General features: G+C 50.1%; 2 protein-coding genes across 2 annotated transcripts in view; one reads left to right on the top strand and one right to left on the bottom strand.

Annotated features, from left to right (window-relative positions):
- CACNA2D4 (calcium channel, voltage-dependent, alpha 2/delta subunit 4) overlaps window positions 1-24948 on the bottom strand; it is a 146747-nt gene that overhangs the window by 40041 nt on the left and 81758 nt on the right. The gene's annotated exons all lie outside the window — the stretch shown is intronic.
- LRTM2 (leucine-rich repeats and transmembrane domains 2) lies at window positions 10236-16870 on the top strand. The gene is made up of 3 exons (XM_006891313.1): window positions 10236-10347; window positions 13192-13782; window positions 16379-16870. Exons 1-3 carry the CDS (start codon window positions 10281-10283, stop codon window positions 16828-16830), a joined length of 1110 nt encoding a protein of 369 aa, XP_006891375.1. The 5' UTR covers window positions 10236-10280; the 3' UTR covers window positions 16831-16870.

The raw sequence follows: 24948 nt of genomic DNA, 5'->3' as shown, positions 1-24948 counted from the left end.
GCGGGGAGAAGGGTGCAACAATGAATGAATGGAATCCCAAAATCTCTGTAGATGTTCATTGAAATGAAAAATAAACAACCTAAATTTAAAAAAAAGAAAAGCCCAGCCTAAAGGCTGTAAAGTTTACCTAGACTGAGACCTGGGGGTTGTGAAGGAGGCATCACCCCTCTGTCCTCAGCTGGGAACCCAATAGGAATGCAGTGACCAGTTAAATCACAGAATACCAGTGCAGGAAGGGGGCCCAGGATGCTCCTTCAGGTCCTGCTTTCACAGGGCAGGAGCTGAGTCCTAAGGATGGTGCATGTCCAATAGGCAGGCAGCTGTGAGAGAAAAGTCTAGGTTCCGGCTCTCCTCATGCCTGTTCTTGGCTCTTCCCTCTTCACTGCTCCTCACTCAGAGAAGAAGGCACTAGGGCATGGGGGGCATAAGATCAGGCAGGGCAGGCTGTCTCTTGTTGAACAGCTCACCATGTTGGAAAGGAGACTGAAGCCGCTACACAACGTTCTTTATGATAAGAACCACCGGTGATCAGTGGAGACAGTCAAGTCCTTTGGAGCCGAGTAGTTAGAGGGAGACTTTGCATGGATGAAGAACACATTTTAGGTTCTTGAAAGAACATGCATTTTCATGGAAGTGGGAGGGTGTTTAAAGAAAGGGGGAGACTTTGTTTTCTTGAAGGTTAGGATTTGTGTGTCACCTGTGCAAGGGAGAACCTACTTGGAAGGATCAGAGGTTTGGTGGTGTTATGTGCTAGTGAGTCAGTTGTTATGAACCGACTCTTTGCTGACCCTCCAGTGGGTTTCCAGAGGCAGTAAAGCTCATGAGAGTTGACTTCCCGTCTTTCTCCCATGGAACCACTGATGGATTCAATCTGCCTGCCTTTGGATTGGCAGTGTAGCTCCTTACCACCTGCTATTGTTGTTGGCCAAGTGGATTCCTAAGAGTTAAAGCTATTCTGTCTGTCTCAGGTAGAAGACTGTGGCAGTGCCACAGGAGAAAGGAGCGGTAAGAATGGGTGTCACCAGCAGAGCAGGCAGAAAGGGATGTCCTGAGTCATGGGTGCTTCTAAACTCCCATCCTGACTGTAACTCTCCTGAGAAAGTCAGAGAGGCACTGAGACCCCCAGGCACATTGTCTTTACACAGCAGACTAGTGGCAGTGGGCTTTGAGAGAGGCTCAGGAGGGATACGGAGGGTAGGTGTTCAGAGCCAGAAGGTGGACCTCCTGGCTTCCTTGGACGTTAGAGGAGACTCTATCTCTCTCTTGGAATATCACTTTCTCCAACTAATAACAACCATCTTTCTCCTTGGCCAGTCCGCCCATCATCGATAAGAGTAAGGAGCCTGGAGAAGTCACACCTGCTTAGAGGCCTGGCTGAGTTTGGCCCAGGCTCCCCCAAGAGCTTCTGTTGCCACAAATAGTCATTGGCCCAGTGCTGAACCCTGGATGGTTAGACCCTAAGCTGCATAGCTTTGTGTGGCTCAGCCCATCACCCTTTGAGGGAAGAAATAGTTGGGCTCCCCTTCTGGAGGACAATGGAGATGCTCCCTACAAATCTCAGAAACAGGAGACAGCCTGGCCTCCCAGCAGCCTCAGTGGGGACAATCCCCCAGCTGGCTTTTTGTCTAAGTCTTGCCTTTCTGTCCCCAAAGGGAAAGAGATGAAAAAGGGCCAGAGGGGGAGGTCTGGAGAAGGAGGGGGCGCCCAGGAGGTGTCTGGAGTATCCCAGTCAAGTGCACCGGAGCTCCACATAAAACAGCTCTTCTCCTCCCTGGAGTTGGAAGTGGTTAATCCATAGGCGCTTTTTCCACTGAAATGTGAGCATTTCCAGGGCAGCACTGCCCGCCCTGGCCGCGAGCCGCTTGGTGTGTGCGCGCCTGTGTGCGCCTTCGCCTGCGTGTGCGGCTGTCGCTGTCATCACAGATGTACCCCCAGCTGTCACTCCACGGCTCTGTCTCTTTGCTCGCGAGCACACGCACGCTCTCTCCTCTCTCTCTCCTCTCTCTCTCCCTCTGTCCCTCCCTTTCCCCTTCTCAGTTTGTTATTGACCTGGCGCCCCGCGTCCCCTGGCAGCCGCTGAACCGCCCGCCGTCTGCGGCAGGCATTCCGTCCCAGTGAGCTCTGTGCCCGCCCCAGCTCCGGTGAATTGGGGTGACTCGCTCGGGCATCTGCGCTCACTGCTCTCTGCCTGGCTGTGGTGTCTGGATTTCTCCCGGAATCCCTGGAGGGGTTCGTTGGAATGTGCAGAGCTCTCTGATTTCAGGGGCTCACCGCAGGGGTGAAGAAAGGTGAGTGGTAGATGACTGGTGGGAAGGAACAGCAGGTTAGTGGGTGCTTGGAGTGGCCTGGGCATGGGAGCCGGGGACCATCTTTGCTGAGTCTCTTCCCAGAAAGAAGGTAGCTGGGTGGTTGCTGTTGCCTCTTTCCTGGAGCCGGGGTTCTGAAGGCACAGGACACAGAGGACTTGGACCCCACTGAGCTGGGACACAAGTTCTGTGCATTCTGCTGGGGGTGGGTGGGTTTTCCTAGGCTAGGGGGTGGGGAAGGGCAGTGCTGGTACCAGCTGACAGCCCTGGGTGGCATAGAAACGGGTCCCTGCAGCATGGGGAGAGCCAGCCAAAAACCTTGTGCTATCTGCATGCAGGGCTCAGCACAGACAGCCGCGAGGGACTTGGGTGCTGTGGGAAGGGAGTGGTGGGATGCCAGCCAGGGTGTTGGTGACAGGGCTGGTACAGAGAAGGGCAGGGGTGACAGGGAGGAAGGACAACCTGAGACTTGGCAGCAGCCTGTGGATGTCGGGCCATTTTACAGGTTGTCCCTGGGGTGGGTGGCTGGCCTTTAGGTGGCTGTCCTTGGACAAGGGTGGAGGAGCTTTCTCCCAGTTGAACACTGGTCCATGTAGCCATGGGAGAAAGCTCCCTGGTGGGGGTGTGGCTGGGACTACTCTAGGAGAGGAACCTGCGTCCCTGGCCCTAATCTGCGCCCACCTGCTTGAGGCCAAGGTGCAGAATGTAGGCTTGTGGGAAGGCCCACAAGCTCTGCACGGTTACTTCCCTGGCCCCTCAATCTGGCTCTGTGGCCTCAGCTGAGGGAGTGGGACACAGCCAAGCCATCCCACCCTGTGAGGCCCCGTCCCCTTGGTTGCTCCCCATCCCCTCTGAGGTCCAGTGCTGACAGTGCAGAGTGGTGGGCAGTCAGATCAGGAGTCAGCCTTGCAAATCTCCACACCTCCCAGAAGGCCTTGGACTTGGTCCTCTGCCCTGAGCTGTCTTCTGAGGGTGGTGGTGGTGGTGGTGGTGGTGGCACCTGGCTGTCAGGCTTGCTGGGCATTGTCTTGAGTGACTCAGATTGACACCCTTGCTGTTTAGATAACTACAGGGGGAGGGGAGGAGCAGAGCACATGGTGATGGGGTGGGGGAAGTCCAGCTGGTAGGGAACCCCAACGATGCCAGGAAGAGTCCATCTCCTCCCACCCCCACTGCTCACTGGCAGAAGTCTCTGGCATCACCAGAAAAGGGAGACCAGGAAGACCAGTGATGGGGGTGGCAGGAGGAAGGAGAGGAGGGTTCTCAAGCAACCTATCTGACTTCTTTGGGGTTTGACTGAAAGCTGTGTCTAGGGTGCACAAACCCTGTTCTCATCTCTCAGACTTGAGAGTCAAAGGGCCACCTCTGTTAGGGCTGCGTTGGTCTGAGTGTGCAGGGCGGAAGGTGGCATGAGAAGGCATTTGTGTATAATGACTGGGGGTGTCTGGGGTGCTCTGGGGATGGGAAAAGGAAGGAGGAAGCAAGTTCCCCTTCACAGCTGTCCTCCCTCTTTCCACCCCAGATCTGGTCTCCCCTGCCCATCAGCCCTCCATAGCTTTGCCGGAAAGGGGGCCACTGCAGGCCCCAATGGACACTCTTAGCTCATTCTAAGAGACTGAAGGTGATGCCACAAACATGGACTCAAGGGCCTTTCCCTCCCACTTCCCAGAGAGTCCATTTGAAATTAGGATGATGTGTCAGGGAAATGAGGGCACCTAAGAGTGAGAAAGGGGCATGCAAAGATTTAAATATGAACTAAGAAAGTATCTATTCCAAATACGGATAACTGTTATTGTTGTTGTGTACCATTGAGTCAGAACCGACCCACAGTTGACCCTCCAGTGGGTTTTCAGGGGCAGTACATTGGGATGAGATTGCCTGTCCTCCCATAGTATAAATGTACAGACATTTAAAAACCTGCTTCCTTGCAGCCTGTGCTGTGTGTACTGTGGGCATGACAGGCTGGGGAGAGACCTAGAATGTTTCCTAGAAGGGCTAGATAGCCCCGCTTTGGCAGCAGGTGGAGAGCCCAGCCTCCCTGGGAGTCTTGATGACATAAGCTTCCTGCAGCCCCTTTCCTGACAAGGCACAGGCCCCCTCTCCTCCTTCCTTCCCGGGGTGGGGAGGGTGCCGCCCTTTGCAGGACTTGTCCTGGCTTTGCCTCTCAGTGACCTTCACCTCTGCAAAAGCAATGTTATATGCACGCATGTGCACATGAGTGTGTGTGTGTGCCGACATGCACATCTATCTCTCTCTCCAGGTGCCCTAGAAGACTGTTTTGCTCCCAAATGTCTGACTTTTAGATGCTGGGAATGTATGGAGCCTAGAGCCTAGGGCAGGTGCTGGGGAGGGAGAGCTCAGAAGCTCTCAGGTTCAGGTGCTGTGAGCATTAACTGTTTGCGAGGCTTAAACATTTGACATTCTCTCCAAGGGCTCAGGTCCTCATCTGTGCACTGTGGCATTGCTGAGATCCACAGTTCTTGCTAATCCTTCAGGAGAGGGTTAGGGCCTCCAGGGCTGGGGACTCAACACGACAAACAAGCATCAGAGGGAGGGTGTGATGCTAAGCCACTTGTTCCAACTGGAATTTGAGAGGGTCTCCTTCAAGGATTAAGCTAGGCATCAGGAGAAGTGGACAGAGCTGGAGCATGGAGCAGTCCAGGGTTGCACTGTCCTAACCCTAACACCCGGCCATAGATGAGAGCACCCAGGGACTACATGCTGTCCCCAGGCTGAACCTGTGTGCCGGTCCCCAGGCCGAGGCAGGCAGGAGAGATGCTGCTCCCTCCCTGAGGCCCCTGGGGCCTTTGCAGCCCACTCAGCTCCCTGAGGGAGCACATGGAACCCTCTATTCCTTCTTGCTGGCTCCCTGTGCCATCATTTCCTTCCCCTCTCCCCCATGTTTCCCTGCAGCTCCCAGCCTACCTCCTCTCACCCCAGCACAAAACCCCTTTCATCTCCCTCTGCCCCCAGATAAGATCTTGGCCTTCCAGGACTTTTCATCACCACATCTGTGATGTTACTGGAAAGGGGGGTGGGTGGTTACTGGAAGGGAAGATAGCATAGCAGTCACTAAGCTTTAGACTCCACATTAGAAAGCTAAGAGGATAAGAACACCTGTTCCCTCGGCTCCGGCTCGGCTCCGTTGGTAGGATGGATGTGAAATGCCAGGTAAACAGTAAAGTGCTACCTGAGTGAAAGGTTGCATTTCCTTGTTTCTGTCTCTGCCTTCCTGTACCAGGGCCTCCACACGCAGCAGAACAAACTAAGAACCCTGTACAGGCATCCTTGACAACAGACCGCCTGGGCTCTGGCTACATTCATCCACTTACCTAACCTCAGGCAAGTGACTTAACATCCTAGGCCTCAGTTTCTCCCATTTGAAAAATGGGGTTTATAATAGAACACACTCACTTGTTCCCCCACTCATTGCCATCAATTTGGGACCAACTCATAGCTGACTCTCAATGAGTTTCAGAAGCTGTAAAGCACACAGGAGGAGATTGCACATCTTTTCCTCCTGGATCTGCTGGTGGTTTTGAACCACTAGGTTGCATTAGCAGCACAAGTGCTGATGAACTACACCACCAGAGCTCGCTTTATAATACTAATGTTGTTTGCTGTTGTGTACTGTGGAGTCATATCTAACTCTCTGGTGGTTTTCAGAGGCAGTTAATCACATGGGAGGAGATTATTCATCCTTCTCCCATGGATCAGCTGGTGGCCTTGAACTGCACGCCTTTGGGACTGCAGCACAGCTTCGTCACTAGGCTACCAGAGCTCCCTAGCCTCAGAGACTTGATATGGCGATTAAGAATTTACACACACACACACACACACACACACACACACACACACACACACACACGCTTGTCATGATGGTAGTTGCTTCTCCCCAACACACCGGGAGGCCTGATATCTCTTTGGTGCTCGTTGGCTGTGCGGTGGGCCCTAGCCTGGCTCAGGTCCAGGCCCTCATCTTGTTGGTGTCTGCCTCAGGAGTCTATCCATTTGTCCCTATCTGGGAGGTACCAGTGTCTGCTGGGACTTGAGAAGAGCCCAGAGCTTCACAAACTCAAAGATGGAGACAAATCACTCAATTATCTGAGCAGCGCTGCTAAAATGCAGATTCTGATTAGGTTGATCTGGGTGGGGCCCAAGATTCTGCATTTCCAACAAGCTCTCAGCTGAAGCCAATGCCCCTAGACTGTGGACCTTTGAGTAGCCAGGAGTCAGAGCTCACAGTCCTGTGTTTCTGGCTTTGAGTTCCTCCCCCATGCTCTGTTGTCCAGTCCTGGTTCTCTCTGCAGTCTAGGGAAGGAGACTCTGGGTGCTGGCCCCTTCCCTCTGGTCACTGGAACTTGGGAAAAACCAGATAAATGAAAAACAGACGGGACTGAGGAGCAGGCCCAGCATTGTTGAGACGGGAGATTTTCCCAGCAGGACCCCTACCCTGAGTGTGCCCCTCAGTTTCCACCTGAGCAGGGAGTTCCCTCCCAGACTGTGTTAATTTATTTCAGCAGCCAGCCAGCGCCTGCTGCAGCAGCTGCTCTTCAAGCTTCCCAATGTAGGTCACCCCCTTTCCTAATGAGGCTGGATTCTACTGGGGCTAGAAGGGTCCTTTGGTGAGGTGTTATGGACTATAGGTGGGTGGAGGACTGTGGACTTCGAAGTTCTGGGTCTGGCCCCACATCTCCCTGATGGTCACTTCTGTGGTACCACCTCCTCTAAGATTCCTGTCTCTGCTGGGCTTGCCCTCCCTCCCTTCCTTCCTGCCATGAGACAGGCTCTGACACCCTGCAGGAAGCCCCAGAAGCTCCCCACAGAGTTCAAGGTATCTCCCATTCTGTCTCTAGGGGATATTAGGAACAGTAGGGTGGTGCCACTTCTGAAGCCCAGACCTGTGCATTGTGGGGACATGCGCAGGGAACATCTTGTTAAGAGACTGGGCATGGGTTAGGGTTAGGACCTGCCTTCTAGCCATCTACTTCACTGATTAGCTGCTTGCTGCGCAACTCTTGGCCCTTTACTGGGGCTGACACTAAGGAACAGAGATGAGTGGGGTGAGGTGGGAAAGAGGACGCCTTTTCAGCGGAAGACAGGAGCCTCAGGTGGAAAAAGGACCTGCGCTTGGGTGGGAGGGGTTCTCCACCAGCTGTCTCCCTGGAGGCACCCGAGCGGAGTGTGGGAGCAGAAGCCCGGCTGTGTCTGCAGCTTTCCTGTGGTTCTGAGCTCAGGAAAGCTCTGGGTTTAGAGACTGCCCGGGAGGGCTTTACTCTAGCCCTTCCTCCTAGGCTGGGAGCATCTCTGTACATCTGTGTCCTGGGGCCATTAGGGAATGAGAAGGCACTGGCTGTGCCACCTGAGCTTTGCCATCTGAGTATGAGTGCTGGAAGGTGGGCATGTGTGTGTGTGTGTTTGCACATGTGTGCACCTGCATATAAATGACCATATGACTGTGTGTGCGCACATATGTGTTCACACACATGTGTGCGTGTGTGTCAGCACTTGCTTAACTGCACAGCTCTCTGTGGGAGTGTGTTTGCATCACGTGCCATGTACGGAGCTCCCAGCACGTGCACCCTGCTCTGCGCACATAGTTTCTTCTTACCGGGGCCATTGCTGGGTGGCAATCTTGGGCGGTCTTCACCTACATAGCGTCGCACAGGTGCTGTGAGCCCTTGGTATGAGGGTTCTCTCTGTGGTAAGGGAGATTACTCTAAGGTCAGGATCAGAGGCTAGGAAGAGGGTAGGACTGCTGTCCCTGATGGCCACCTGTTAAGACATGTGTGAGGGGGTAGAAATATACCCTCTACAGTGAGGAAGTAATAGAATATCTTCTCACATAGTCCACAGCCTGGCCCAGGCTCAGATGTCAGGGCATCGGGAGAAAGAAACCTGTATGTGAGTTTGATGGGGCTGGGATAAGGGGGGCTTCATAGCCCTCCTGGAGACTGCCCAGGGCCCCTCCCCTCGGAGGAAACTTGCTGCTGCTTGTTCACATTGTCTGTGTGCTAGAGTCCAGGCCAGGCACCTTCACCTATACGACCTCTCAAGAGAATGTGCATTAAGTATAGTAAATGCCCATTTTCTTCCTTTAATTAAATTGCTCCTCACAGCAGTTCTGCCAAGTAAGTGTTGTGGTCATCACTTGCAGAGTAAGAAGGCTGAGAGGCAGAGTTTAAGCAGTCAGTGGATCCCTGGACAGGAATTCAGCCTGGTTCCCTCTTTGCTCTGTGAATTAGTCTGCGTGGCCCTGGGAGAGCTGCTGGATCAATAGGCTCTGCTGCTCTCAGCTCTCCTGCATGGTGTACCGCCATAGGTGGTGCAGGAGGAGAGGCCGTTGGATGCTCCCACCTCCATGTCTGTGCCGGTCTAGAGGGAGCTGTGATTTTTGTGATCCCTGTACCAGCTCCGCTAGCCTCTTCACAAACAGGCTCCTGAAGCTGGCCAGGTATGTAGAGACAAAGGGACGAGAGAGACTGGGTCCAGAGAGCAGACCCAGAGCTGCCTCACTGCAAACAGGATACCTTCACTGGGAGCAAAGCTGATCACAGACCTAGCAGCCTGTAGGGGTTACATGCTAATCTGAGCCAGCCAGAGACCGCTCCATTAATATCTCTAACATCTGTAACCTTGAAGTGGGTGTGGGTGAGGGGGGGGGAGGGAGGGAGGGAGAAGAGAAAGGGGAGAGAAGAGAGGTGACAGGAGCTACAACAGGACCCTAATGCCTGAGGGAAAACCAGCTTCTCAGGAAGCTGTTTCTGAGCTGAACACTCAAGCTTCCCGGCAGCTCCATCCACCTCCTCAGCTGTCAGCTTAACTCTGCCATTGGCTCCTACAGCTCCCAGAATTAAACAGGCCCACGGGAGGGGGGAGTGGGGAGTAGGGAGGCTGCAACCAGGAATTACCAGGGGACAAATTTGGCAGCCAAGGAAGGTCAAACTCTGGGAGCCAGCCAGGAGCAGTAAGGGGAGAAGGTGTGGGTTCAGCATACTCCTATGCTCTTTGGAAAGCTGGGGGGAGGGGGCAGATCTGGGGGTGTCAGCACAGTCCTCTCTATCTCATCTCCTACCCCAATCAAGCCAGATGCAGACTCGATGCAGCAGCATTCCTCCACTCAGCGATGGGAGCTGGGTAGGGAGTGGAGGCTCTGGTTCCCAGCTCATTGCTCTCCATGGGGTGCCTAGAGAAGGGCCTGTTTCCCACTTACAGATGATCACTGATGGGGCTTCGGCAGGGCACTTCCTGAGAGCTTAGGAAGGCTGAGTTCCCCCCTTTCTCCCCTCATTCTACAAGAAGCCTTCCTTCCCCTCCTCTCTGGCCCGCCCTCCTGCTCTTCGCTCTCAACTGCTCCTCCGTGTGTCTGTCTCTCTGGTGTATGCAGCTGCTGCAGCATGAACCCCCAAAGCTGATGAGTCTTATTATAGACCTGCTGGTAGAAGACAGAGCGCCAGGACTCACCTCTGAGGCTACGCTGGAGGGGGTGCCAGGGGGCCACCTGGCAGCCGACCTGCAGACCCTGAGAAGGGCCCAGCCACCGCTTCCTCAGGGCCCATGGTAAGAGGAGCTGGGGGCTGGAACCGTGTGAGGGCGCAGGTGCTAGCTGGTGCCACCTAAGGAGGAGAGCTGCCCTCCCATTTCCCACCTGTGACACCAGAGAGGCTGTTCAGGAGCCAACGTTTGGGACCTGCAGCCAGGGCAGCGCCACAGGCTTGTTGGAGTGCCTTGCCCCTTGACTCCCTGTCCAATCACCTGAGAAAGGCAGAAGGTTTTTTTGCTGAATCAAAACAGTGTAGAACAGGAGAGGGAACTACAGGAGTGTAAAAAGACACCTGGGCCCTCTCGCTAAACTCTGCGCTCAAACAGACCTCCGCTGCCTGCTTCTTTCTCTCAGGATTGACAGGCCACGCGTACCAGGGTCTCCTCTCTCCCTGGAGGTGCAGGGCAGTGAGAGCCGTGGGACTCAGCACCATGCTGGCGACGGGCAGTGGCCCCGAGCAGAGGACAAGGCTTGCCCTGCACTGGAGGCAGATCTCCTGTGAGTACACTCGGACCTGGTGGGTGGTGTGTTGTGGATGCTGAAGGACCGTGCTAAAGTAGTTAGTTCTGGAATGCCCAAGGCCATGCTCTCAGAAACCACTCTGTCCACCCCACAATATTGAGATCCACAGCAACCAAAGCGAGAGTTACTTTTGAGAGCTTTAGTGGTTAGACCAGGAGTAGAAAGTAATGGGAGATGGTTCTGTCTGTTTGGTAAGCCTGCTAATTCCTTCCTGATGCTTTCTGAATTTTAAAACTCTGGTGGCTCAGTGATAAGAAGTTACACTACCAAACCAAAGGCGCATAGTTCGAATCCACCAGCTACTCTGCTGGTAAAAGATGGCAAATCTTCTCCCATGTGATTTACTGCCTCTGAAAACCTGCTGGAGGGTCAGCTATGCGTTGGTTCCCACTTTACACAGTACAAGATGAAGGAAGTCTACAAGCTTGTCCACAATGTATATAACAGCTTGGTGGGAGCAGAGAGAGGCTGTCTGTACCTGAACTCACTAGTGGTTCCAGCTCATGCTGAAACTTTGGGGAGCTGTGTCCTTGTCTTGCCTCAGCCATCAGCTGGGAGTTCCTTCTCGACTTTTTTATATCTATCTCAATCTTCCTGACTTGAAAATGGAAGTGGACCCTTGGAATATGGTACTGGAAGGACATTCAGGACCTAGTCCAGCTCCCCATTCTGTGCCTGGGGAAACTGAGATCCTAAATGTCTCTTAAAAAGGAAAAGATGTTAATGAAAGCAAAACTTCTGAGTTGTTGGGAATGGACACTTCCTGAGAATTCTCTTTACCTGAGGTAAAGGAAGAGGTCAGTGTGCGCTTGTTTGCTCAAGGTTACATAATATGAGGTAAGAAACAGTCTGGAGGGACTGCATTCAGCCTGAGTTCTGCCCTCTCTTCAGCCAGGTCTCTGATCCAGCTGTCCCACTACATAGACCAACTGAATTATTCACCACCTGGGCATGGCTGGCTGATCCCTGAGCACCTCGGATCCCCTTTCAACCTCATTCTAGGATCATTCAACACCTCACAATAACATTAGGCTTTACTGTCATCAGCATTTTGGTCACCTGGATTTCCAGAGGAGGAAGACTGGGAGCTAACTATTTTGAAAATGCTTTCTCTTTCCCCTGATGCCAGTTCATTCTGGGGGTGGAGAGGAGAGGAGGCTGGGAGACAGAAGCATCTAGTTATGTTGATCCTTTCAGAGGGAAGGTGGAGAGGTTGAATTTCTTTCTGAGGAAATGAAACACTGAAGAATGTTATCTTTCAACTGGTATAAGCTGGCTTGGTCAGGTGGGCTCAGAGAGGTTAGAGGGTGAGAGGTAGCTGCAGATGACCCCACATGGCCAGGGAGGATCTCCAATTTGCCTCTGTTACCATGACTGTGCTCATTTCCCATCAAGAACAAACGGGTCTCAGGTGTCAGCCTTACAGTGTGTCTCTCAACTGTCATCAATCCCCTTGTACTTTCAAACCCTGCCCTTTGGGACACAAGACACCTTCCAGAGAAAAGTATCAGAACAGTACCTTCCAGGTACCCAGGTCAGCTTAGCCACTGGCTTTCTGGGTGGAACCAGCTGGACAGTGATCTGGGGTCTGAATCTCTCTAATACCCCTCCAGTTGATGTCTCCTGTAAGCTTAGTGGAGTTGAACTTGGTTGGCTGACCTGCTGGGGCTGAGCAATCTCGAGTTCATTCCTTTTCCTGCTCTCAGCAAGCAGGCTTCTCTGGTGCTCAAGAGAACTGTTAAAGAGAGGCATGAGACCCCTCTGAGAAAGAGCTTCTCAACAGAGGAATGAGCTGCTCTGTGGTGGTTATTCTCTGAGGGTCACGTCTCCAGTCTTTCCGTCAAATAGAGCCCATATTTGCCAGCCAGAGGAGTCTTGCAAAAGATGGAACCAGTTAGGAAATGCTGTTAATGGCTCCACTGTGCAGAAATGTTATTCTGGAGCTGTCAGAATTGGACGCTAAGGGCTTGGATGGTTTTAAGATGAGAAAAAGTATGATACTTAACCTGGTCCCTGTGATTTCCAGTGGCCCCGGGACCTGGTTGTTCTTCAGTGTTGAAATGAAACTGTGTATCCTATCCTTGTCATTCTCACATTGCTCTCCTGAGTGGGACTCCCTAGGGGGGCTTGGATGCCTTATCCTCATACCAAATTACTGGCCTCATTTTGGATCTGGGGTCCATGCAAACTTTATGGCAGGTGAGAGGTTTTAGGGGGAGTGTTGGTGGCGTCTTATGCTCTCTCCTTTGCATGCAGAGCTTGGCTTAGTGCAGTGAAGCTGGGAGTTGGAGCGTCTGGTGGAGGGGAATAGAATTAGCATGGCCATTGTCTTTTAGAGAGAGAGGATCTTTTTCCTGGCACTGACCCTGGAGGAGAAGAGTGGGAGCCTGTTTCGGACATCTTTATTTCCTTATTTCTGTTACTATCTATAGAGTCAGTAGGATCCAGGCCCCAGAAGAGATCTACTGTGGGGTGTCATAAGCAGAGGTGTCCCTGTGGGTCCTGCATAGCTTCTCCTTGGGGCTTAAGCCTGGGAATCTACAGGAGCACATTCCACTAAAGGATTTCTTTGCCAGATGAGCTGCAAAGTCAGGAGTTCTGCTGACACCATGTGGTGTCCATTAATAAAGGAGTGGCTTGGAATTGCTGATGACCTTTTTACGTGGTCGACAGATATCTGTACATTGATTTTGACTTGTGTCAGAAGAAAGTAAAGCCAAGAGCCATCATGCTATGAGCCAGAATAAAAGGAAGTGGGATGGGGAGGTGGTAACCCGGGGCCTGTTGCTTTCTTTCCACCTGTCTGTGCCCCTCCCACAGGGATCACCTGCTGGATCACCCTGTATGCTGTGGAGGCCCTGCCTCCCTGCCCGTTCTCCTGTAAGTGTGACAGCCGCATCCTGGAGGTGGACTGCAGTGGCCTAGGACTCACCACGGTGCCCCCAGACTTGCCTGCTGCCACCCGAACCCTGTTGCTCTTGAACAACAAGCTGACTGTCCTGCCGAGCTGGGCTTTTGCCAACCTGTCCAGCCTGCAGCGGCTGGATTTGTCCAACAACTTCCTGGACCAGCTGCCCAGCTCCATTTTCAGGGACCTGACGAATCTGACAGAGCTGCAGCTGCGCAATAACAGCATCAGGACCCTGGACAGGGACCTGCTGCAGCACTCGCCACTCCTCCGCCACCTGGACCTGTCCATCAACGGCCTGGCCCAGCTGCCCCCTGGCCTTTTTGATGGACTCCCGGCCCTGCGCTCCCTCTCACTTCGATCCAACCTCTTGCACAACCTGGACCGGCTGACGTTCGAACCCCTGGTGAGCCTGCAGCTGTTGCAGGTGGGGGAAAACCTCTGGGAATGTGACTGTAACCTGCGTGAGTTCAAGCACTGGATGGAGTGGTTCTCCTACCGAGGTGAGTGAATAGAGCTCACCCCACATGGGGGAGGAGATTGGGAGAACCAGCCCTCGGGAGAAAAGGTGGCTGCCCTGTTCCTCTACCAGCAGGGCCAGGAGAGTCACGTGCTTCACCTCCAAATGAGGAGCTAGTAACCTTATTATTAGCAAGGCAGAGAGTCTGGGTGCTGGTCTGCCTCCTCTTTCTTCTCTGTCACTTCCAGCCTCCTTTTTTTTCTCTTTCTTATGAAGACTGATTCACTGTAACCTGATCTCACTTATGTAGGTTTAATGAAGAGACCTTAAAGACAGTATAATTTTTCTGAACAGTCGTCCACCAGATAGGCCTCTGAGCGAAGAGAAAGAGAAGTCAGCATATCTAAAAGTGCCAGCTCTGAGTTTGAATCTTGGCCTTGTCTCCTATTGTTTGTGTAATCTTAAGAAAGTTGACCAACTTCTATCTATGACAGCAACCTCACCAGTAAAACGGGAGAAGAACAAAGCATCTCTCATAGGAGTATAGTGAGGCTTAACTGAGGTAATATATGCAAAATGTCTTGGAAAGTGCCCAGCAGAAAGTAAGTCCTCAATAAAAGATACTCATCGTCAGTAGTAATCACTGTTAATATAAAATGCAGTTTGGTGCCCTGTACAGTAACTAGATGTCCAATAAATAGTTCATGAGTTAATGATTCAATATTAAGGTGATATGAAAAGATAATATTTTTCTTCAGTTTTACTATTTTCCTGTCATATCAAGTCACTCAATTATTTGCATGATAATCTTGAATGTCAGTTATTTGAAATAACTTTATAATCAATATAAAGTTCCATGGAAATGTTGTCTGCCAAATTACTTTATCTCATTTTGTGAGTTGGGAAATAACATTGTATAGTTTCCAGTTTAAAATCTATTTTTCTGCAATTATTTGTTTTAATCCTTATTGCAACTAATTGAGATAGGCCTTATTATTTTATATCTAAGCCAACTGGTACTCATAAATAACTAAATAAGTTAGAGAAACTGTACAAGGTAGATAGCCAGGATTTAATTTCAGGTTTTCTGATCAGGAAAATGGGGTCTACTCTTCTCAGCACCCATTACTGTGCCTTCCTCAAGGTGCCCCTGGATGTGTGTTTACTGGATGGCAGATTTAATGGGTCACCAGGAAGCCAGCAGCTCTAAGGAAGCAGAGGTCAAGTTCCTTAGCAAACATCCTCACCCTTGCATGCAATCATCAGGAACTGCATTCCCAGCACAAAGGGGCATGGAATGGTCATGTGGGTCCAAATACATGTGGTGGCCTACTGGCAAGAATCTCATTCTCAAATCTGCATTCTCAAAGGCACACAGTTCGGGGCCACCAGTTTCTCCATGGGAGAATGATAGGCAATCTCCTCCCATGTGACTAACTACACAGCAACATGTATTTTCAGACCTTTAAAGTAATAGAGATGTTTTCAACCTTGTGTTCCTTCTGAAAAAAATAAAATAAAATAAAAGTCCTGGGATATTTCATCAGCTTCCTGGGGAAAGACTGATGGCTACTGTGTGAGGTTTGTGGCAGCTGGGCTGGGAGAGGAAGTCAGTGATGGAGAGGCTGGAGCCCGAGGCCATTTGGCAGGTGGTCCATTGCCTGGATCTAGATTTCCTGGGAAGCTGAAAGATGGCAAACCAGTTCTATCGTTTCTTTCTTACAGGATGTCTAGGTAGTCTTTTTTCCCTTCTTTCCCATTTCTCCCTGCTCAGCATCTGTACCTCCCTGTGGTCATGCCTGCCTTTACGGTCCCACAAGGGTATTAGGGAGCACTCACCTATCTGTCCATTGCTGTCTACCCTTCACTGTCCACACCTCCTCTTTGGCACTAGCTGCTTCTCCTTTGTTCCTCATATGTCTCCAGGGTTCCTCTCAAGTTGCCTTTGCTCTTGGAGTTGTTTTGGCATGGCACTGATAGAGCCAGTGGGTCACCCTTATGGAGGAGAAAGTCTTGTCTAGCCCTTATTTTTCTCCTTACTCCAAGGAGGTTCTCTTAGGTCACCAAAGGCTTTGCATGGAAGATCAGTGAGAATGGCAGTAGCTTTTGGTTTCTGGCCTTTTCACACACACACACACACACACACACACACACACACACACACACACACACACACGAATAATTCTGGAGGACAAGATCTTATGTGGAGGAGGGTGCCCTGGGCTTACAGACAGGCAATGAACAGCCAGATTCTGGACAAGGGGCAGAACAGGGGGAAGGACTGCTGGCTCTCTCTTTGCCCTGACCACATCCTGTGAGCCAGCCTGAATCTGGAGAGGGCAGCCTTGACTGAAATGGCTGTGCTTGCCTAGAACAGGAATAATGATGATTTCCATTTACATGGCTTTTGCAAGGGTTAAAGAATGTGAACTGTGTAATTACATACCACTGTATGTGACTCAGTAAATATGAGTTTCCTTTCTCCTTTCATCTGCTAGAGATGGTGATTCCGATCTTGATCATATTGCTGATAGAAACTGTGCCATCTGGGCTTTCCATTTTGGGGGCCTGGGAATGAGGAGAGGGACTCTGGTTCTAAAGGCCTGACCCTCCTTCCTTTTTTCCTTCCGTGGATATAGGAGGACGCCTGGACCAGCTTGCTTGCACCCTACCCAAGGAACTGAAGGGCAAGGACATGCGCAACGTCCCCATGGAGATGTTCAACTACTGCTCCCAGTTGGAGGACCAGAATAGCTCTGGGCTGGATATTCCTGGGCCGCCCTGCACCAAGGCCAGCCTAGAACCTATTAAGCCCAAGCCAGGGGCTGAGCCAGAGCCGGAGTCCAGCACAGCCTGCCCCCAGAAGCAGAGGTACCGGCCAGTGAGCGTGCGGCGAGCCATTGGCACAGTGATCATTGCGGGGGTTGTCTGCGGCATCGTCTGCATCATGATGGTCGTAGCTGCCGCCTATGGCTGCATCTATGCCTCCCTCATGGCCAAGTACCATCGGGAGCTCAAGAAGCGCCAGCCCTTGATGGGGGACCCAGAGGGCGAGCATGAAGACCAGAAGCAGATCTCCTCTGTGGCATGAGATCCCACCCAAACCTGGCCCAGGTAGGAAGGACAGGGAGAGTGCACTCGGGATTGATCTAGTAAGGGCTGTCCCTTCCCTCCATCACGGTCCCGGCCTCAGCCTGACTCTGGCCACTGCTCATTCTACTCTCTCCCCAGCCTGCTAGCAAACAAGCCACAGTGTGCTGTCTCCTTGAACCGAGTGCTCCTCCAAGGCCCCCTGGAAGCTACCCTTGTGCTGAAGGCTCCTGTTGCTTCTCCTCAGTGGGCTGCCATTTTTTTTTAACATTGGAGGCATCTCTCAAAGCTTCAGGTTCTGGAGAAGGGATGCTATGTGTGTAAGAGGAGGCCTCTGGACCGAGCATTCCCCTGCCACCCTCCCCGCCCTGGGTATAGGCACAGCTAGGTAACTCTCCCTACCTCTCACTCATCCCTACCTCATCTACATTTAAGGGGTAGGAGAGAAAGTGATAGGGGGCCAGGAGATTTCCATGACTCTTTTCTATCAGGAAGATATGCTCAATCCCCTTATGAAAGGACCAGCTTTCAATTGCTGATACTAAGTACAAACACACCAACCTTGTTCTCTGGACCCAGCACTTAGAAACAATGCTGTGATTATAACGTACTCCACTGGCTGGTGCCACTCTGACCTTCTCTCTGCTAGACTACACTGCTCCTGGATTCACTAAGTCACTCTTATGCCAGCCCATAGCATCACCAGCACAACTATGTAGATGAACAAATACACACACACACACGCACACGCACATGCACACGCACACTCGGGTCCAGAGGCCATGCGTATGTGCAGTAGTGGAAGGGCATTTCCCCCTTGGATCTCTAGCTCTTAGATCACAGAACCACTTGCTCCTGCAACATTCTCGAGTCAACAGGAGGGAAACCCACACCAATAACACAAGGATTCCTTTGAGATGCTCTAAAGTGGGCCAGAGTGGTGCTGCTGGAGAGACTGCCTGTCACCATGGTAACCCACTCACACCTAGCCTGCTGGGTTTTCCGGGGACACCGGCCCAGAGGCCTCGAAGCTGCGGCATACGTGGACAGCAACCTCCCTCCTGTGAGCCCAACCACATCCACTGGGTGTTTCTTCAGTGCTGCCCAAGTATACAGCCACTGCCAGGCCCCGTGGGACACCTACCAATCCCTGTCCTATAGCCTGCAGCCTGAGACTCACTATTCTGTCTCTTTTACTCCCTCCATCTTCAGCATCTTTAGACCAGTGACCTAGGGCAGAAGGGGAGGAGGACTGTGGGCTTAGACCACGGTCTGTGGTTGGTAGCACCCTTTTAGAAAACCCATTGATAGGCAGAGAGTAGGGAGCCCTGGATGAGGCTCACTGCCAGCCCAAAGATCCCAAACAGACTCTAGGAATAGGCAGATGGCTACATTTTGATTGGAGGCTTAAAATATGGGATTTCTTTTCCCAGGTACCAAAACCATGGATGAGTGTGTTAAGGATAAAGCTTCTATCTGCTTAGTCTGTCTTCCAAAGCTTTGAACTATACCTGGACAGGGGACCAAGCCAGGGAGTGGGCAGGGGTCCTGTACTTCCCTTGCCACCCATTCACAAAGCACAGAGGGGAGGCAGGGGGCCGAGAAGTCAGCCAGACAGGGCTTTTAGTCAACAGGTCACCAGGAATTGGAATTGAGTCAGTGGCAACTGAGTTGGTGGGGTGTTTTTGTTTTTCTATTTCTTTCTTTTTGGTGAGTGGTTAACTTGCTGGAGGGCTATCTGAGAGGTTGAAGGCACCTCAGAAGAAAACCTGGCAAGCTGCTTCTGAAAGGTGACAGCTTTGAGGGCTGTGGAGCAGACCTACGCTGCCCACATGGAGGTCACCCTGAGTCAGAATCCACTCAGCGATGGGTGGATCTCCCTTCCTAGGTTGGCTCCCTCTTCCCAGTGAGTCGAATGTGGGGTGAGTACCCAGGTCTATGCTCTGCTGGAGACCAGTGTCTCTGAGACTCACAGAGGGGTGGGAGGACTCAGATGAGGCTGGTTTCTGGCTCTTGGAGGTGATGCAGGAAGAAGTTATCCAGAACACTGAAGGGCTGAGGAAAGCATCAGGACTGGCCCAGCTCCCTCTTCACCCTCCCTCCTTCCTCCCACTCACTCTCCTGGAGGGATGTGGGGGTGAGGTGGGCTGGGGGAGAGGGAGGGTGCCTGGGAGAAGAGCTTTCTCCACCCCTCTGGGACAGAGGAAGCCTCAGGCACTTGCTACTTATCAGGGTACCCTGCCTCCTTTGGCGGGGGCACAGTCTTCCTTCTTTCAGCTGATAGGCGTTCTGGGCATTTTCTAAAGGGACTGCGGGGTGGGGAGGGCATTGTCAATGGAGGCATCTTCAACCTGAGACAGATTTTTAAAGGCAAAATTATATTTCTGGTTTGTTGTTTCAGAAGAACAATAAAGACTGTATTTTCCTATGTATTTCCTGGTGTCATTGGGTGAAAAGGGGATGTCAGTGCTGGGAGAATTCCTCCGGGCCCTTCACCTCCCCCAGACAGCTGGACACAGTGCAGCAGACACTGCCCTGATATCCAGCACTCCAGAAGGCAGATGGGTAACTCCCACCTGGGGCCTCCCTTTGAGGTGCAGCTTGGAGAGAAGTGAGGGACTTGGCCCTGGATTAAAATAAGGTTCTTTAGCTATGCAGCCCAGGTTTGTGGTATGGCAGAGCCGGGAGGGCTATTTTAAATCCACCCACGCGCCAGCCTGGCAGTACAGATGCCTGGGGCTCAGGAGGTTCACTGGGGAGAGGAGAGGCTGTGGAGTGAAGAAGATGAGGCTGGGGACCCTGTAAACACCATGCGCCCTCGGGGTGCTCAACCACCATGCCTTGACGTGAATGCGCCCTGGCAGCGAGGCCAGATGGACCCATGTGGTCGGTCAGAGGCATGCGCTTGTCAGGGGCTCCCGCTGTGTGAAGGGTGTGGGGGAGGGCTCCCTGACAGCAGTAGACATCTCTGCTGACTGGGTTTGATTAGCCTTCATGAGGTTGATGGTGTTTGTTGATGTGGAAGATCTCTGTGAGCTCATGACCAGCTTGCACTTCCAACACTGACTGGAGGGACAGACAGACCATGCTCTGGGTTTATAGCTGCTGCACCTCCATGGACGCAGCAAACAGGGAATCAGAACGGTGTGGACAGGAGGGCCGAGGTGGAGACTGAGAGAGATGAGTGAGACAGAAAGGTCTCTAGGACCTGCTAGCCCACCCCTACTCTGAGTGCAGAGCAAATCTCACTGTCCGAGGTGGGAGGGTGATAGTCCTCCAGGGTTGGACTGGCCTCTGACTGGCAGGGCCTGAGCTACACAGGACATTCATTTTTCAGAATCCAAAACAGAGTTTTCTCCTGTGGTTCTGATTTCTCTACCCAGGAACCTCTCTTCCTCTCCTCCAATGACAATCCAGCAAAGCAACTGTAAGCCTCAGCTAGAGGTGACCCTTCTTTGTTGTCAAATCAGGACTGACTCACAGATGGCCCACTGGTAGGTTTTCAGAGGCAGTAAAAGGAGTTGATTCAGAGGAGTTGATTGCTCTTCCTTCTCCCCTGGAGAAGGCAAACTTAAACCCCCTTTGGATTGACAGCGCAGTTCCTTACCGCTAGGTCATCAGAGTTTTTACATATGTATGTGTGTAAGTAATGTATCTATGTATGCATATATTACTATATGAGGGACGTCATGCTTGGGAGGGTGGAGGGACAGCACAAGAGAGGAAAACACTCGATGAGATGGATTGATCAGTGACTGGGGTAATGGGGGTAAGTGTGTCAGAGACAGTGAGACTGGCTCAGGATAGAGCAGAGTTCAGAGCTGTTGTACATAGGGTTATTATGACTCAACAGCACATAACAAAAATTTATACACACACACACACACACACACACACACACATATAATTTAGAATTCAAGTTCCTGGAAGCATGCATAGGAACACTAGCAATGCAGTGGTTAAAGTTCTAGACTTCAAATCAAAAAGTTAGCAGTTCAAAACCACTAGCTACTCTGACGGAGAAAAATGTGGCAATATGTTTCCACAAAGATGTACAGCATTGGAAACCCTAGGGCTCATTATCCTCTGTCCTATAAAGTTGCTGTCAGAATTGACTTGATAGCACTGGGTATGACTTTTAGGTTTTGGGTCATTCATACTCAATGTGAACAAAGAGCACATACCGAGGTTTGAAGTGTGGTCCGTGAATAGGACAGAACTCCAGGGTGGAGAGACTTCAGGCTGTTTCAGCTAGCAGGCCTGAGCACAAAGATCTCTGTGTGCATTGGAGGACATGCCTGAGGCCCACAGGCTAGAGGTCCAGCCTATACGGTGGCATCCACTTCCTAAACAACATGCTTCTAGAAACTCTATGAATGATGATAAATGTTGATAGTTATAAAAAGGCTTCAGGCCTTTTGTTCGAAGGGTCGCTATGAGTCATGCTCAACTCGATGGCAATCAACAACAACACATATACTACATATAATGGCAACGATCTGCGTTATACAGATGATACAACCCAGCTTGCAAAAACTGAGGAGGACTTGAAGCACTTGCAGAAGTGACTTTCAGAAAGTCAAGGACTGCAGCCTTAAATATGGATTGAAGCTCAACATCAAGGGGGAAAAAAGATTTCCTATTTAATCATATTCACATAGTTGGAGATTAAAAAAGAAAAATAAATATTCTGTAGACAGTCGAAAAAAACAAAACCAAAAACAAACCAACAACAAAAACCCAAAGATTCCCACCACTGGGCTGATTGGCAGCATCATGATAGATGATGAAGAGATTCAGATTATTAACAGCTTTAGTTTGCTTGGCTCCACAATCAACACTCTTGGTATCAGCAGCCAGGAAATTAAAAGACATATTACATTGGGAAGATCTGCTGTCAGAGACTTCTCCAAAGTACTGAAAAGCAATGATGTCAGTATGGAGACTAAGGTGTGCCTGATCCAGGCCATAGTCTTTGCAATTGCTTGTTATGCATCAGAGAGCTGGACAATGTATAGGGATGATAGAAAGAGAATTGATGCCTTTGAGTTGTGGTGCTGGAGAAGAGTATTGAATATACTGTGGACTGCTAAGAGAACAAAACAGGTTTGTGCCAGAGAGGATGAAACCAGGCTGTTCCTTGGAGGCAAGGATTCTGAGCTTTGTCTGAACTACTCTGGACATATTGCAAGGAGAGACTAATCCTTGGAGAGGGACTTTGTGCTTGGGAGGATGAGGGACAGTGCAAGAGAGGAAGACCCTTAATGAAATGAATTGATTCAGTGACTAGGGTACAGAGAGTAGGTGTGTCAGAGACAATAAGATTGGCACAGGATAGAACAGGATTTAGAACTGTTGTACGTAGGGTTACTATGAGTCGCAGGTGTCTTGACAGCACATAACAACAACAATATATAATGGCAGCACCATGATTAGGGTTGGCCAGATTCCTAACTAAGGTCATGTTGTTGTTACGTGCTTCTCCAGTACTGAAACTCAAAGGCATCAATTCTTCTTCTGTCATCCTGAGTCATTATCCAGCTCTCTGATGCATACATAGCAAGTAATTGCAAAGACCACGACTGGATCAGATGCACCTTAATCTCTAGATTGACATTGTTGCTTCTGAGTACTCTGGAAAGGTCCCCAACAGCAGAAAATAACTAAGGCCATGGAGAAATGAAAATGAATCCTGATCAATAAACTAGATTTCTAGAAACTTTGTACAAGCTATTGCTTAAGATAGAAATAATTTGTTTAGGGATTAATATTGACCTTACTCAATTATCTGATCTTTCCTATGAACCCCTGGCTTTACACACACCTCTGAGTGGTAGAAAGCAAGCTCATCAGTAGAACTGACCCGAGTACATTCTTCTTCCTTCTTTTCCTGAAGCATAGTAATGACACATGCAGTTTGCCCATCACAGACACCATACTTCCTCTGCCCTGGTGCTCATCCTGGTACCACCAGGGATGACATTGCCAGGACAATAGATAAGCCACCAATTCTTCTCTGAGCCATAGGTCCCAGGTGGCCCCAGGCTCAGATATTCTAAGCAGCAGACTAGGGAGAGGGAAAGACAACAAAAGACGAAATAAGATAAAATCATTGAAGTCAGAGGTCTCCAGTACTGCATCTTTTCCTTGTCATATCTATGCACCCCAGAGCGTAAGAGCAATTGTCTGCAGTGAGTTAAACCCGAGGCACCAAGAACACAGTTTCTATGGCAACCCTGCACGGCTTTAATTCAGCTCTGAGTTAAAAATGATATCAAATAATTGGAGAGTGCTGGAGCACACAGCCAGCAGCTGGCCCTGTGGCCCCTTCTTCCTCAGCCCAGGGCTCTTTCCCTTCAGATGCACAGGAACTAAGAAGGGTTAAGTCAAGGATGGAGCAAGGCATGCACAAACTCAGCTGGGAGCACACAATAGTCTTCTGGGAGATAAGTTTGGGGCCAAATTTTGTTCTGGAAATGGTCTGCATTTAGCATCCCATGACTGTGTAAAGAAAGGTGGCCTGGATGGCACTGGAAGGATTCCTTCCACAAGCTGCAGCCAAGTGTGGACTGGAAAAGATCAGTGGAGGGGAGGAATCTCAAGAGAGACTAGGCAGATGCATTACTCAGACCTTCTACAATAACTTAAGAAACTAAGGGAAATGGAAATTGGTTTGAATGACAATCCTGGAACCCAGAGCTTCAATGGGGGTGGGGAGTGGGGAGAAGCAAATTAAACACCAGTAAGAAAAGACTGAAAACTGCAAACACAATTGTAATGATGATCTTCCAACTAGCACAGACTGGTTGTTTTGAACTTTTAAAGCAGTTATCTGATTGGAGCAGGAACTGAGCAACAGGACTGTAGCAACAGCCACACTAGTTACTGGCAATCAGACCAGTATTCCCTATTCATTTCTCTTACTTTTTACTTTTCCTCTTACTCTCTTCTGCGCTTTCTCCAGCATACAGAAGTCTGGTACTCCACCACTGGGGAAATACCACCTCTTGCTCCAGTACCACTATATCTCTAGACAGACAGTAGTGAACACTTGAAAACCTGCCCTCAGCTTTTCTGCTGATATAAAATATATAAACAACAGCTAAAAACACCACCACAATATCTTAGGGGTAACACACGCCATATTAAAAAAAGTCACTTCAAATTATTTCAATGAACACAAAAGGACTAGAAAACCTGGAGGAAGAAATGTTAATGGAACTTCCAGAGAAGGAACTCAGGATCTGTATACTTGGACTTTTTAAACAATTTAAGAAAGAGATAACCATAGACAAAATAAAACACAGACAAAACTAGAAGAATTTAGAAAAATAACACAAGGGGGAAAATGGTAAACTAAGTGGAAAATTAGAAACCATACAAAAAAAATCCAGCAAATAGAAACCCAAAAGGTTAATAAATAGACAATGTACTGGAAAAGAGGTAGATTTGAATCAATGGAGGACAGAATGAACAAAATTGAAAGTGAATATTTTAGCATTATGTTATAGAAACTAGCAGAAAAAGAATGAAAAAATTAAAACTAATAATTTTGTGACATATTATCCAGAAAAACAACTTATATGTGAAAAGTCAAAGAAAACAAACAAGTATACCAAGAACAAAAACACTGAGAAAACTGTTGGATGTTTGTTGAAAGAAAACAAACCCCCAGTAAGATAGAACCCAAAAGAAAATCATCATGACATATCTTAAAAATTAAACTTTCCAAAACAAAAGACAAAGAAGAATCCAGAAAGCAACTTGGGGAAACAAGTAACCTGCAAAGAAACTCTGCAATTAAACTCTGATTTCTTAGCAGAGACCATGCAGTCAAGAACCCAATAGAATGACACATATAAAAACACCCTGAGAGGAAAAAAAAATTGCTAATGAATAATCATATATACCGGAAAATTGTCCATCAATTTTTGTTGTTGTTATGTGCCGTCAAGTTGTTTGCGACTCATAGCGACCCTATGTACAACAGCCCTAAACCCTGCTCTATCCTGTGCCAGTCGCATTGCCTGTGACACACCCATCCTGGTTATCCCAGTCACTGAATCAATCCACCTCATAGAGGGCCTTCCCCTCCTGCGCTGTCCCTCTACCCTTCCCA

Source organism: Elephantulus edwardii, unplaced genomic scaffold (assembly GCF_000299155.1).
Source record: "Elephantulus edwardii isolate Elephantulus edwardi_28Jun2011 unplaced genomic scaffold, EleEdw1.0 scaffold00096, whole genome shotgun sequence".
Classification (NCBI taxonomy): Eukaryota; Metazoa; Chordata; class Mammalia; order Macroscelidea; family Macroscelididae; genus Elephantulus; species Elephantulus edwardii.
The sequence above is the reverse complement of the archived record's forward strand: the minus strand, read 5'-3'. Positions and strand labels throughout refer to the sequence as shown.

What these genes read in the sequence shown, in the direction of transcription:
- LRTM2 (XM_006891313.1), top strand. Translation starts at nt 10,281, where the DNA reads ATGCTGGCGACGGGCAGTGGCCCCGAGCAGAGGACAAGGCTTGCCCTG. An exon ending in GCACTGGAGGCAGATCTCCT is followed by an intron (nt 10,348 to 13,191) that starts GTGAGTACACTC and finishes CCCCTCCCACAG; the next exon opens with GGATCACCTGCTGGATCACC. An exon ending in GGAGTGGTTCTCCTACCGAG is followed by an intron (nt 13,783 to 16,378) that starts GTGAGTGAATAG and finishes CCGTGGATATAG; the next exon opens with GAGGACGCCTGGACCAGCTT.